At 42.2% G+C, this 10,848-nt stretch overlaps 1 protein-coding gene across 3 annotated transcripts in view; it reads right to left on the bottom strand.

The window, feature by feature from the left end:
- Nucleotides 1-3,146: 3,146 nt before the first annotated feature.
- TRRAP (transformation/transcription domain associated protein) overlaps nt 3,147-10,848 on the bottom strand; it is a 75,851-nt gene continuing 68,149 nt past the window's right edge. For all 3 annotated transcript variants that reach the window (XM_050980025.1, XM_050980024.1, XM_050980026.1), the window contains 6 exons: nt 9,828-10,053; nt 9,228-9,445; nt 8,301-8,485; nt 6,365-6,568; nt 5,256-5,450; nt 3,147-4,442 (listed from right to left, as the gene is read on the bottom strand). In XM_050980025.1, coding sequence (XP_050835982.1) covers nt 4,158-4,442; nt 5,256-5,450; nt 6,365-6,568; nt 8,301-8,485; nt 9,228-9,445; nt 9,828-10,053 — 1,313 coding nt within the window. In that variant the 3' untranslated portion in view covers nt 3,147-4,157. The remainder of the gene's footprint in view (nt 4,443-5,255; nt 5,451-6,364; nt 6,569-8,300; nt 8,486-9,227; nt 9,446-9,827; nt 10,054-10,848) is intronic.

Here is a 10,848-nt window from a genome sequence, read left to right as displayed (position 1 = left end):
TTCTCCCAGCTCTGCCACCTCATTTCTCACAGGCAGCATGGCACCATCCTCCAGGGCCAGACAAGGTCAGTGAGGGTTTTACAGCTCACTCAAGATGCATTTTCAAAGCCTGTATTAACCACATGTGGTCCTCCAGTGAAGTCAGAGTGAAAAGCATCAGCAAAGGACAAAAACACCCCAAACAAAACAAACAAACAAATAAAAATGCATTTTGTAATACTAAACATCTCTTACCAAGTTTCCCCGACGATGTCCTGAGCCCTGAGTGAGCCAGACCCAGGCACCAGAGCAAGTTACCCCAGAGAAAAAACATTTACCAGGCTGCTCACTGTGCTTGGCCAATCAGTCTGGGCTGGGAGATCCCACTCCACTTGTTGGCAATTAACATGAGCCTCCATTCTTAAGGGGAAACAAACAAAGAAACAAATCTCAGCGCAGCCTCTTTCTTCCTGTTTCACCAGGCTCAGCTTTGCCTCTGCCATTTCTGCCTCCTTGCCTAAAATTCCCTGGATTTGCAGTGGATTCCACTCAGTCTCTCCCCTTGGAGAAGGGCAGGGCCAGCACAGCATGGTGCCCATCAGCCATCCCTCCCCTTTCCCTGCTCCTGCCCAGGATTTGTCTCCCCAGGGCTGGCAGGGATCACCCAGGGGTGCCCCAGGCACAGGGGATGCAGTCCCAGATTCTGAGCAGCTGAGGGGCCCCAGCTGGAACCAGGATGCTCCAATCCTGGAGCAATGTGATGTTTTCTGGGGGGAATTGGAAGAAATAAAAAGATTTCTCAGAGTAAAGCATTGGATTATAACAGGGGAGGGAGAAGTTTGAAGGCAGAGAGGGAGCACAACCCATGCTTGGAGCTCTCAGGGAAAGGCAATGCTCATTCAAAGATGAAAAAGCCACAGTGAAGAGATGAAAGTCCAAGTGAAAAATTTCACAGACTTCCTCTATTTATTTTTCTGCATTCAGCACCTTGAGCCCTGGTTTAGGAGGTCCCAGGTGAGGTGACACTGCCCTTTGGCTCTCAGCTCAGGCACACAGGGACAGTGAGACCTGACACAGACAGGGGATGATGATGACAAACCACATCCAAGTCACCAGTTGTTTCTCATGTGCTCTCTTGAGCCTCTTAAATGTGAAATGCACCCACACTGAGCTGATTAAAAGCTCCTGTGAGTGTGAAATCTTCTCTCTGAATAGGCTTCTACACCACAAAGGAACATTTCATACATCATATTTGAAACAGATCAGAGCCTTAAAAGCAACTTTATTCCACGGCCATTATGAAACAGAGCTTTCATTGTCTGCCCCTGAAACACTTTGAGTCATCATCTTCCAGCAATAACTAATCCCTTGCTCACTCTGTACCTGCCAATTCATGGACAGCCCAATTACAGGAGAGGAAAGTGGCACACCACTTTCAGAGGCTGGGCTCAAACACTCAACTCCTGATAGAGGCTTTTGTTTCAGAGTACAATTCACTTAAGCAAACAAGTTCTGATCATCTGCTTGAGAGCAGAGTGTAATAAAAAAAAGTTAAATTGCAGCAGCATCATCTAATAGAGTCAAACCTGATTAGAAGAGTCAGGAGACAAAACTGTGTAATTTGAGACACCTGACAACTATTTATTCTCCATATATTCTCCACAGTTTGCATTTTTATCCAGGTTTTCATGCCAAACTTGCTTCTTAGTTATTAGTATTCCTGTGCCTTGAGTGACCTCCCAGAGTGCCCAGTTCAAATGTGCCAAAGCCTACCAACATGTATATCTCTGTATTTTATACAGAATTATGGCTGGCACAACTTCAGTGTCAAGGACTCATGACTAGTTACCCTCATGAAGTTCTGGTGAAATCTGTCCATAACTCTACTGAAGTTAAAAAACAAAACAGGAGGAATTTTCAGAAGGGCATAATGCTCATACACACAAATTTCAGAGAGAATTTTAAATTTGACCTCTCTTGAGTGTTTGATTTTACTGAGTAATGACAAGGGCTTTTTTTGTGTAGTATCTAATCTGAAGGAAGAAACCTTGAAGAGAATACTTAGAGTGAATTGACATTTAATGTAGCTTACTTTCAAGTATCTGCTCAGCAAGATGCATTCTGAGGATGGATCTCTAACAAGACAGAAGCAACCCTTATCTACAGTCATAAAAAATTAAATGCAGCTAAGATAGATGTCACATGTTGGTGAAGATGATCAGGAACTCCCTACCCTGTACTTTGTCAAACCACTCTCCTGCTAATGGACAGCTGCTGCTGATACAAGAGATGTCAGATATCCCCCAGGCTCTGAAGAATGCTCATGTATAACTAAAAGCTTTCAGATTTATCTCCTGGAGCTGGAGGTAAAGCTCTGGGTTAAGACTGTGTAACCCTTCTCACAAACTGAGATGCATCCATAGCATATGATCATGACAGAGAACCAGGTATTAACATTTGCACATGAACACCATCAGGGAGCTCATTAAAATAACTCTGCTCCCTCACACCCCAATTCTCCATTCAGGAGTAGGTCTGAGATGATGCCATGAGCAAGAGGGATGTCACAAATCTGAAGACAACAAAGTTTGTCTCTTAACTCACATTCACTTTTTCCCATTAAGATTTCTATCATGGACAAAAAGTGGCTGAATTATCTGATGACTTCCTGTCAGGGAATGCTGTCATCTCTCAGACAGATCCAAGATGTGCAAATAAGAAATGATCCTGCATCTCCTCTGTGCAGTGTGTGCTGTATTTCACAGCTGCAAATATTACAATCTTCAGTAAAGGGAAGGCAACAATTCCCTTCAAGTCATGAAAGCACTGAGCTCAGTTGTGAATGACTGCAGACAGAGCATGTTGTGACACATGCAGGAAGTGCTGTGTTTTATAAGAAGATTATTCTTGCCAACATGATTTTGATAAAGAAGTATTTGCAAAAAAAAAAAAAAAAAGTTTGTTTTCAAATCTTTATATAGTCCTTAGCACTCCTTTATTTGAGCTTCCCCTTGTACATAGTGCCATAGAGCAATACTCTCTTTGATACAAAAGGAGCACCTTCATGGGAATGAAGGGCCACGCTTGTTTCATCCATCATACAAGGAAGCAAAATCATACTCATAGGATAATATTAAAAATGTTATAAATGAAATGAATACCACAGAGAGTTTTATAAAATATTTATTTGGAAAAAAATCACTCTGTACAAATGTAACATTCTCAACACTGAAGTTTTATAAAAATGCTAACACAACAGAAAGACAAGTAAAACATTAAACTGCTCTTCATTAATTACAAAGGAACAGATTCATTCTAAAGAAGCTACTGTAATTCTAAACAGTAAAGAGAACTTGATAAGGTTTCTTTTTTTTCTCTATTACAGACAAATACAGATATCAAAGGATGACTGTTTCCATCCTTTTATAAACTTCCCCCCAAACACTGTCCACAACTAAACCAAATACTCTAAATGGTTTACACTTTTACTGTACATAGTTTGTGCTCCAGGAAAAGTCAGCACAATTTGATCATCATTTTCTCAGTGCCTAACAAAATCTCACCTCTATAACATTTGGTACAAAATTGTCTGTACAAAGCAAGACTGCTCATGTAAATTTGAAGCAAACTTAAAAGTTAAGAGCATTTATCTGTGCCTTTAATTTGGCATTATGAAGAGAGTGATTAAGTAAAATTTCACAGAGGAAAACTCAGTAACTGGGATTACTGTATTTTTCTTTTTTATTTAGTAATTACTATTGTATAAAAAATTCATATACTGCAAGTTATTAGGAATGGCAGACCCTAAATCTAACAATGCTAGTTTCATAGTCTTCATCATAAAATTAGATTTTTCTGCATATTATTTTTCTCTCTTCATTTTAATCTATTTGCAAAAGCTGCTGTTGCATATCAACTGCATAAATAGGAGAAAATGTCTCCTCATGAAATTAAAACCAGTAAAAACACCATACTACTGTAAACAGAGCAAGAATGAAAACTGACAGAACACAGGGAGACAGGTAAGCCGTTGTCTGGAAAGCTTTCTTCACATTTTCTTAACACAAAATATGGCTCACACCACAAACAACAGGAGGAAATAAAAACAACAACAAAAAAAAACCCACCCAAAACCAACAAAACAACAAAACCCCCCTCAACCTGTTGAAAGCTTTGAGTCAGAGCCAGGGGTGCCAGGCGGGGTCCATCCGGCACAGGTTGTCCAGGCTGTTTGCAGCTGCCACCAGGGTGTTGACTTTGCTTTCCCCTCCCTCAAACTGGGCCAGGTTGTGGAGGCGAGTCATGATGGCAGTGACAGCTTTCTGAACCAGAGACACCAGCTGCTGGCTGTCCATGTTCTCGGGCTGCCCAGCTGCTGACAGAGGAGACGAGGTGTCCTCTTGGGTTTTTTTGTGCCACGCGATGATTTCATCCCTTAGCACAGTTTTTAGGATGCCATCAACCTATATGAAGAAAAAAAATCAGGTTAATTGCACTTAATCCACAGAATGATCAGGTTCTATCAGATTACAGAATTGTAACTGGATTTTCGTTGACAGTATTTTGACATTTTTGGAGCCACACTGCAATTTCAGACTTTTCAAGACGAGTGTGGCTTCCAAACATTTTATTATTTCCTCTCCAGGTATTCCTTTTCATAAAAAGTTTCCATTACAAAAACACAACACAATGACTCCTACAGAAATTAATAACATATTAAGATATTGATACACAGATACAGTACACCCTGTTTTTAAATTGCACAACTAAATTCATGGCTTCTACAACACACACACACAGAGGAGTCTTGGGCAGAGATTTGGAGCACTTTGAAAAGCTGGAGGGTTTTACTGCAGTCATTACACTCCCAGGGAATATTATTTTCTGCTACATAAGGGAAGAACACTGACTACAATATCCATACATATGTAATTAATATATATACACATATATGTTATATAGGCCAGTTCTATCCTTGGATGAAAAAGAAATGCCTGCAACAAATACTTTCCTGTTATTTCTCATCACTGAACTGAGTTACTGGTCTTAATCTGCCAACTCCAACAATCTCAAGCTTCTACATGTGTCCGGTCTGAGTCAAATTAAACACTTACACATAACAAAACATTTCCAACATTTCAGCTGGCCTTTGTGATGACCTCAGGGTAAAATTTTAAAACAAATCTGCGCCATCATGCAGTTCCTACCATCACCAAAAAACTGCTGTTTTGTTTATAAATAGCCAAACACAAACGTGCAAAAAAAGGTATACAAACCTTGAAGTTTGGCTGTGCAAAGCAGCGAGCCACTGCAATCATGGATGCAGTGAGGGGCCCTGACACCCCAATGGTGGTGAGGAACTCCGAGATGTTGGGGGTGAGGCGGAAGGGCACCGGCCGGTTGGCGTCCAGATCTCCCGTGGCATCGTTGATGTCAAAGCGAAAGTACGCCACGTTGAGCTTGCCAGTGTCCTGGGAGGGACAGAAACATACACAAAAGCAATTAAAGGAACTGATTTTCCTTCATGGAACCAAAAGTAGTTGGGTTTGGGGTCTGTTAATGCTGAGTTCCAACAGTGCTTCAAAAGCGTTTCACTTGTTCAGCCAAACAACTTTTGAGCCATGAAGTTGTAAATAATGGCCTGCACAAAGGTAAGTATTGCACTCAAAATGTGGTGTCCAAACCCTCCATTAAATACATGTAATACCAAACTTCAGGAGTAGATTCCTCTGGATCCTGCTCTGAATGGAGTCACTGCCAACAGACCTCTGGGACAACATTCAGTGTCCAAGGTTCACTGTGAGCAAACAGCTGAACACTTAAGAGAGGGATCAAAAAATCTTGATTGCTCTATAGACTATAGCTCTCCATGCATTAAAATTACATTGAGACTTTATTAAATACCACCTTTGTTCTTTTTTAAGGTGGCAAACCCCATTTTAAATATTGGGTTAAAACAGAAAACTCATGATTAATAGAGCTGTAGCTTGATGGATATGCTCAAAAGAGAAGGGTATTTGAAAACGGATATAGCCCTTTAAGAAAAAGAAGCTCTACATTTTATTTTTCTTACACCTAAGCTATTTAACACTAAGGTATTTTGAGAGCAATATATTTGAAAGAAGACTAAAAGAGACTTTACATGAAGAGTTCAAATATCTAAGAACAATTTCACAAAGTTCTAAACTCTCACCACAGAAGGCAGAGTTGATGTCCATGGGGGCTGCAGGTTAAAGTGCTCCCTACAGGATGTGCAATCACACAGAAAGAAAAAGCCCACTGAAATGCACTGTTAATTGTCTCTGTTGAACTAGGACTCATTTCAAAAGCACAGTGCAAACATCCAGCTGATCCAAGACGAGAGAATGAGCAAACTGAAGCACACCTGGGCAATCTGCAGCATCTCAGGGTTGAGCCTGTTCAAGTGGAAGATGAATTCTGCAAAGCCAATGAGGGCTAGCTGGATGGTGAACATCTTCCTGAAGGTCCAGTAATCCGTGGCGTTGGGGAAGGTGTGCAGGGCCCACTCCTTGAGCATGCTGCGAGGCACCATGTTACTCTGCACCTCCTTCAGGATGTCTCTGAGAACCTGCACAGAAAAAGGGTTACTAGGAAAAGGGCATTTGTAATGCACTCTGAGCAACAGACAAATCGACCTAAAACAATTACCAATCTGCTTTTAATTGCTGTATCTTGTTTTAGGAAAAGAAAAAAAAAAATTACCAAAATATTTAATTTCTATAGCATATACAATGCCTAATTAGTTAGAAAAAGAAGGATCTGTAATTCTGAAAATAGGAACAAGTGTTACATGGCATTTCCGTCTTTATTTTGTAACAAAGAAAGTCTGAGAATTGTTTAAACTATGTCTGTAATACATATTTACTGTGTATTTTCTAATAGCTGTATTTGGAATGGGACTGGCATTTTACCTATGAATTTATACTAACCCTAACTAAAAAAAAACCCATAAAACCACCTTATACATCACAACTGGTTGTTTGGTGGAGGTTACAGAGAGAGAGAGCTTTGTTCTTTCTGAGTACTTCATTTATTAGGTGAGATTGCCCAACTGCTTCTGTTTGGCTTAGATGAATGGATCCACTGGCAATTTTAAGAGAAATATAAGAAGACCATGGGAAGCCTGCCTCACAGACCATGCTGTAGCTGCTTATGTAAATTAGAAATGCTGCTTCCCATGCTGGCAATTTATTATTTTTAAAGCACTATACAAGAGAGAAAAAAAAAATCAATCAGCACCCTGCCTGTTTTCTGTTGCATTTACCCAAAACAACTTCCAGTAATACAAATACAGCCTTTTCTTTAATAAAATCATTCCAAGATCACCTAAAACTCTGAAGAGATACAGAATTCTCATGCAAAATCAAAATACATGCAAAAAAACCCAACCACCACCATGAATCTGTCTGACATCTAATGACATTTACCAAACACACACATCCCTGCTGAGCTGAGCTGCCTTTAAAAGACAGGCTCTGCTGAGTATTTCTATTTTCCATAGAAGACCTTTAAGCAAAGTCTTAGCTTTATATATAACAATAATTTAAATCTGCTACCTCTTTTCTAAACTCCAAAATATTCTGTTATTTAGTCCATAATGAACTTCCTAAATTCTGAAGAAGCGCTGGGGGGAATTTGCCAAGGTATAGCAGAGTGCTGGGGAAAGCTTTAGATCAAATTGGGCAGGGCAGAGTGCTGGGGACAGCCTTGGATGAAGCTGGGCAGGTTAAGGTGCTGGGGGAAGCCCTGGATGAAATTGCCCAAGGATGGAATTGCCCGGGGCAGGGCAGGGCAGGGCTCAGGGCACAGCCCTGGATGGAAGTGCCCGGGGCAGGGCAGGGCTGAGGGCACAGCCCTGGATGGAACTGCCCGGGGCAGGGCAGGGCAGGGCTCAGGGCACAGCCCTGGATGGAACTGCCCGGGGCAGGGCAGGGCTCAGGGCACAGCCCTGGATGGAACTGCCCGGGGCAGGGCAGGGCTCAGGGCACAGCCCTGGATGGAACTGCCCGGGGCAGGGCAGGGCAGGGCTGAGGGCACAGCCCTGGATGGAACTGCCCGGGGCAGGGCAGGGCAGGGCTCAGGGCACAGCCCTGGATGGAAGTGCCCGGGGCAGGGCAGGGCTCAGGGCACAGCCCTGGATGGAAGTGCCCGGGGCAGGGCAGGGCAGGGCTCAGGGCACAGCCCTGGATGGAAGTGCCCGGAGCAGGGCAGGGCAGGGCTCAGGGCACAGCCCTGGATGGAATTGCCCGGGGCAGGGCAGGGCTCAGGGCACAGCCCTGTGTTCACCCCTGCTGCAGTACCTGGTGACTGGCCTGCGTGCCCCGAGCCTGCACCGTGGCCAGCCGGTCGTAGTAGCGGGAGATGGGGTTGTCGTGCTCGATGCCCTTCTTGGCGCAGCGCTGTTTGTAGATCTCCACCAGGGACAGCGAGGAGGGGTTGTCCTCCACCAGCCGCATCTGCGGGGACACCGCCACCACCCGCGGCACTGTGCAGGGGGCGGGGCACAGAGAGCAAAGCAAACCTCAGTTCATCAGAGCCCAAATGCTGACACACCAGCCCTCAAAACACAACCCCCATAAACAACTGGAGCCAGAACACTTTAATGCTATGCTCATAACTCATTTACAAGCTCAGGTAAAAAAGATCTACAGTAGGATTTTTTTTTTATCTCAACAGAAACATCAACAGTATTTTTGAAAAAAAACTGAGCACTCATGATTCTTCCTATTTTTCTTTACCTTCAGGAAAGAGGGTAATACTTTGTTTAGATGAAATTCAGCAGCAAAAAGAAAAAGCATTTCTTCTGTGTTATGTGGAAGACATAAAAGAAATTCAATATTTGCATATCACAACTTGAGGAGAAAAGTTTTTGTTCTGTCCCTCTTCAGTTGTCTCTAAATGTTGTCTTTCCCGTTATATTTCCCATACTTCAATGTTGTTGAAGTATGTGCACACATTTCCACACCAACAGGCCCTGTGCGCATCTCTTGCCTTAAATATTCACAAGAGCACTTGATATCATAAGCAAGGCACATCAGCATTTCTAAATACACCCCAGACCCCACGCAATCAGCTGCACTCCTCCAGAGGGGTGCTACAGCTCCAGACAAGTCTAATCACCCAGCCAGATGTGAATTTACCTTGTGAATATTCAAAAACCTCCAGCCATTATAACCTCTGAGCTCAATTACATTTAAAAACATCCCAGAGATGTCTCCTTGCAGTACCTGTGAAGAACAAATGCCTTTTGGTGGTCTCCTTCCTCTTCTCCAGGCAGGGGTTGAGGAGGCGGAGCAGCTGCAGGACGCGCTCCTCGCGGCGCGACTCGGTCAGGCAGGCGTCGTTCATCACCAGGTACGGGTAGATCTTCCCGTTGTGCCCGCGGATGTACAGCCTGCGAGCAGCCGTGTTGTGCTTCTGCACGATCTCCACCCTGGGCATGAACCTGCCAGGAGCATTTGGAGAGAGCTCTGTAACTCTTTGGAACAACAGCATCTCTAATGGTGACAATAACAGCACAGATCTCAACTTAGAGCAATGTACAAAAAAACTAAATATGCTCTGAACAACGCAGGTGTTTAGTGATCAAATGTAAAATTATTGAAGGAGGATAAATTAAAAAGGTCTTACACCAACGTTTGACTATAAATGTAAGAATGTAAGACACATATATAAAATAATTATCCACCATACAATATCTATCTGCTTTTGCAGAGTGGATGGATGGATGGATGGATGGATGGATGGATGGATGGATGGATGGATGGAGCTTTAATTTTCTTCTCTGCTTCCAGAATTACAGCTACCAAAGGGAATTTTTAGGTCACCTTGCTATCTTGATGTAGTAATGTGTTGGCTTTGGCATAAGGAATTCTCCAGGTATCTCTACTTCTGCAGTTTGAGCTGAGAAGTTACTTAGAAAGCGGCACTTCTCCTCTATGAGGAAGAACTTCGGAAGCTGTTTAGTTTTGGCCTCCAGAATTTTGATCCATTTCTTTAGTTTGGAGATAAGGTTGTGGAGTTTCATTGATCCTGGCACACTGAAGTCAAAATCTAAAAAAAAAAAAAAAGGCAAACAAAAACAAATCACCCAATTCAGTAGTGCAAACCAAACACACACAGCCCCACTAAGCTGAACTGCCTTTAAAAGACAGGCTCTGTTGAATATTTCTATTTTCTATAGAAAACCTTTTTGCAAAGTCCTAGCATTATATAAAACAGTAACTTAGACCTGTCAGAATCTGCTACCTCTTTTAGAGTATAAAGCTCTAAAATATTCTGTTATTTAGAACATAACTTCCTAAGATTTTTCTGTTTTAGAGTCACACAAGCATTGTAAAGTATATACTGAAAAATTTAAATACTATTACTGTATTGAATGAATTCTCTATATACTGCAACTAGACATACTGCATAGAAGGAAAGCAGCAAAACCCCAAATTATTACATCAGACCACTTAGTGAAAAAGGAAAAGTAGGCTTACTTTATAGCACTATAATTTTCTACCTGTTTCATTACAAGTCATTTATTTATTTATTTATTTAAAACTCAGTGGAGACTTTTTACTCCTAAAGTGAATGAAAGAGCCCCAGTTGAGGATACAACATAGGAACTGCAGGACAAATAAGAAAATTGTTATTATTACTATTCTCTTCTCAGCTGCAAGGAATTCTTATTCTTTCCTGTCTTAGACAATAACTGAAAGACACTACAGGAAGAACAGCCAGAGCAGCTCAAGAAAAAAGACAATATTATGCAAACAGCCCAGCTCTTTCCACTGCAATGTCAACAGTATCACAGAGTGAGAATATCTCCTTTGATCCACATGCAGGTGAAGAAGGAACTTT

This window comes from Serinus canaria, chromosome 14 (assembly GCF_022539315.1).
Source record: "Serinus canaria isolate serCan28SL12 chromosome 14, serCan2020, whole genome shotgun sequence".
Lineage (NCBI taxonomy): Eukaryota > Metazoa > Chordata > Aves > Passeriformes > Fringillidae > Serinus > Serinus canaria.
This window is presented reverse-complemented; position numbering and strand designations above follow the sequence as displayed.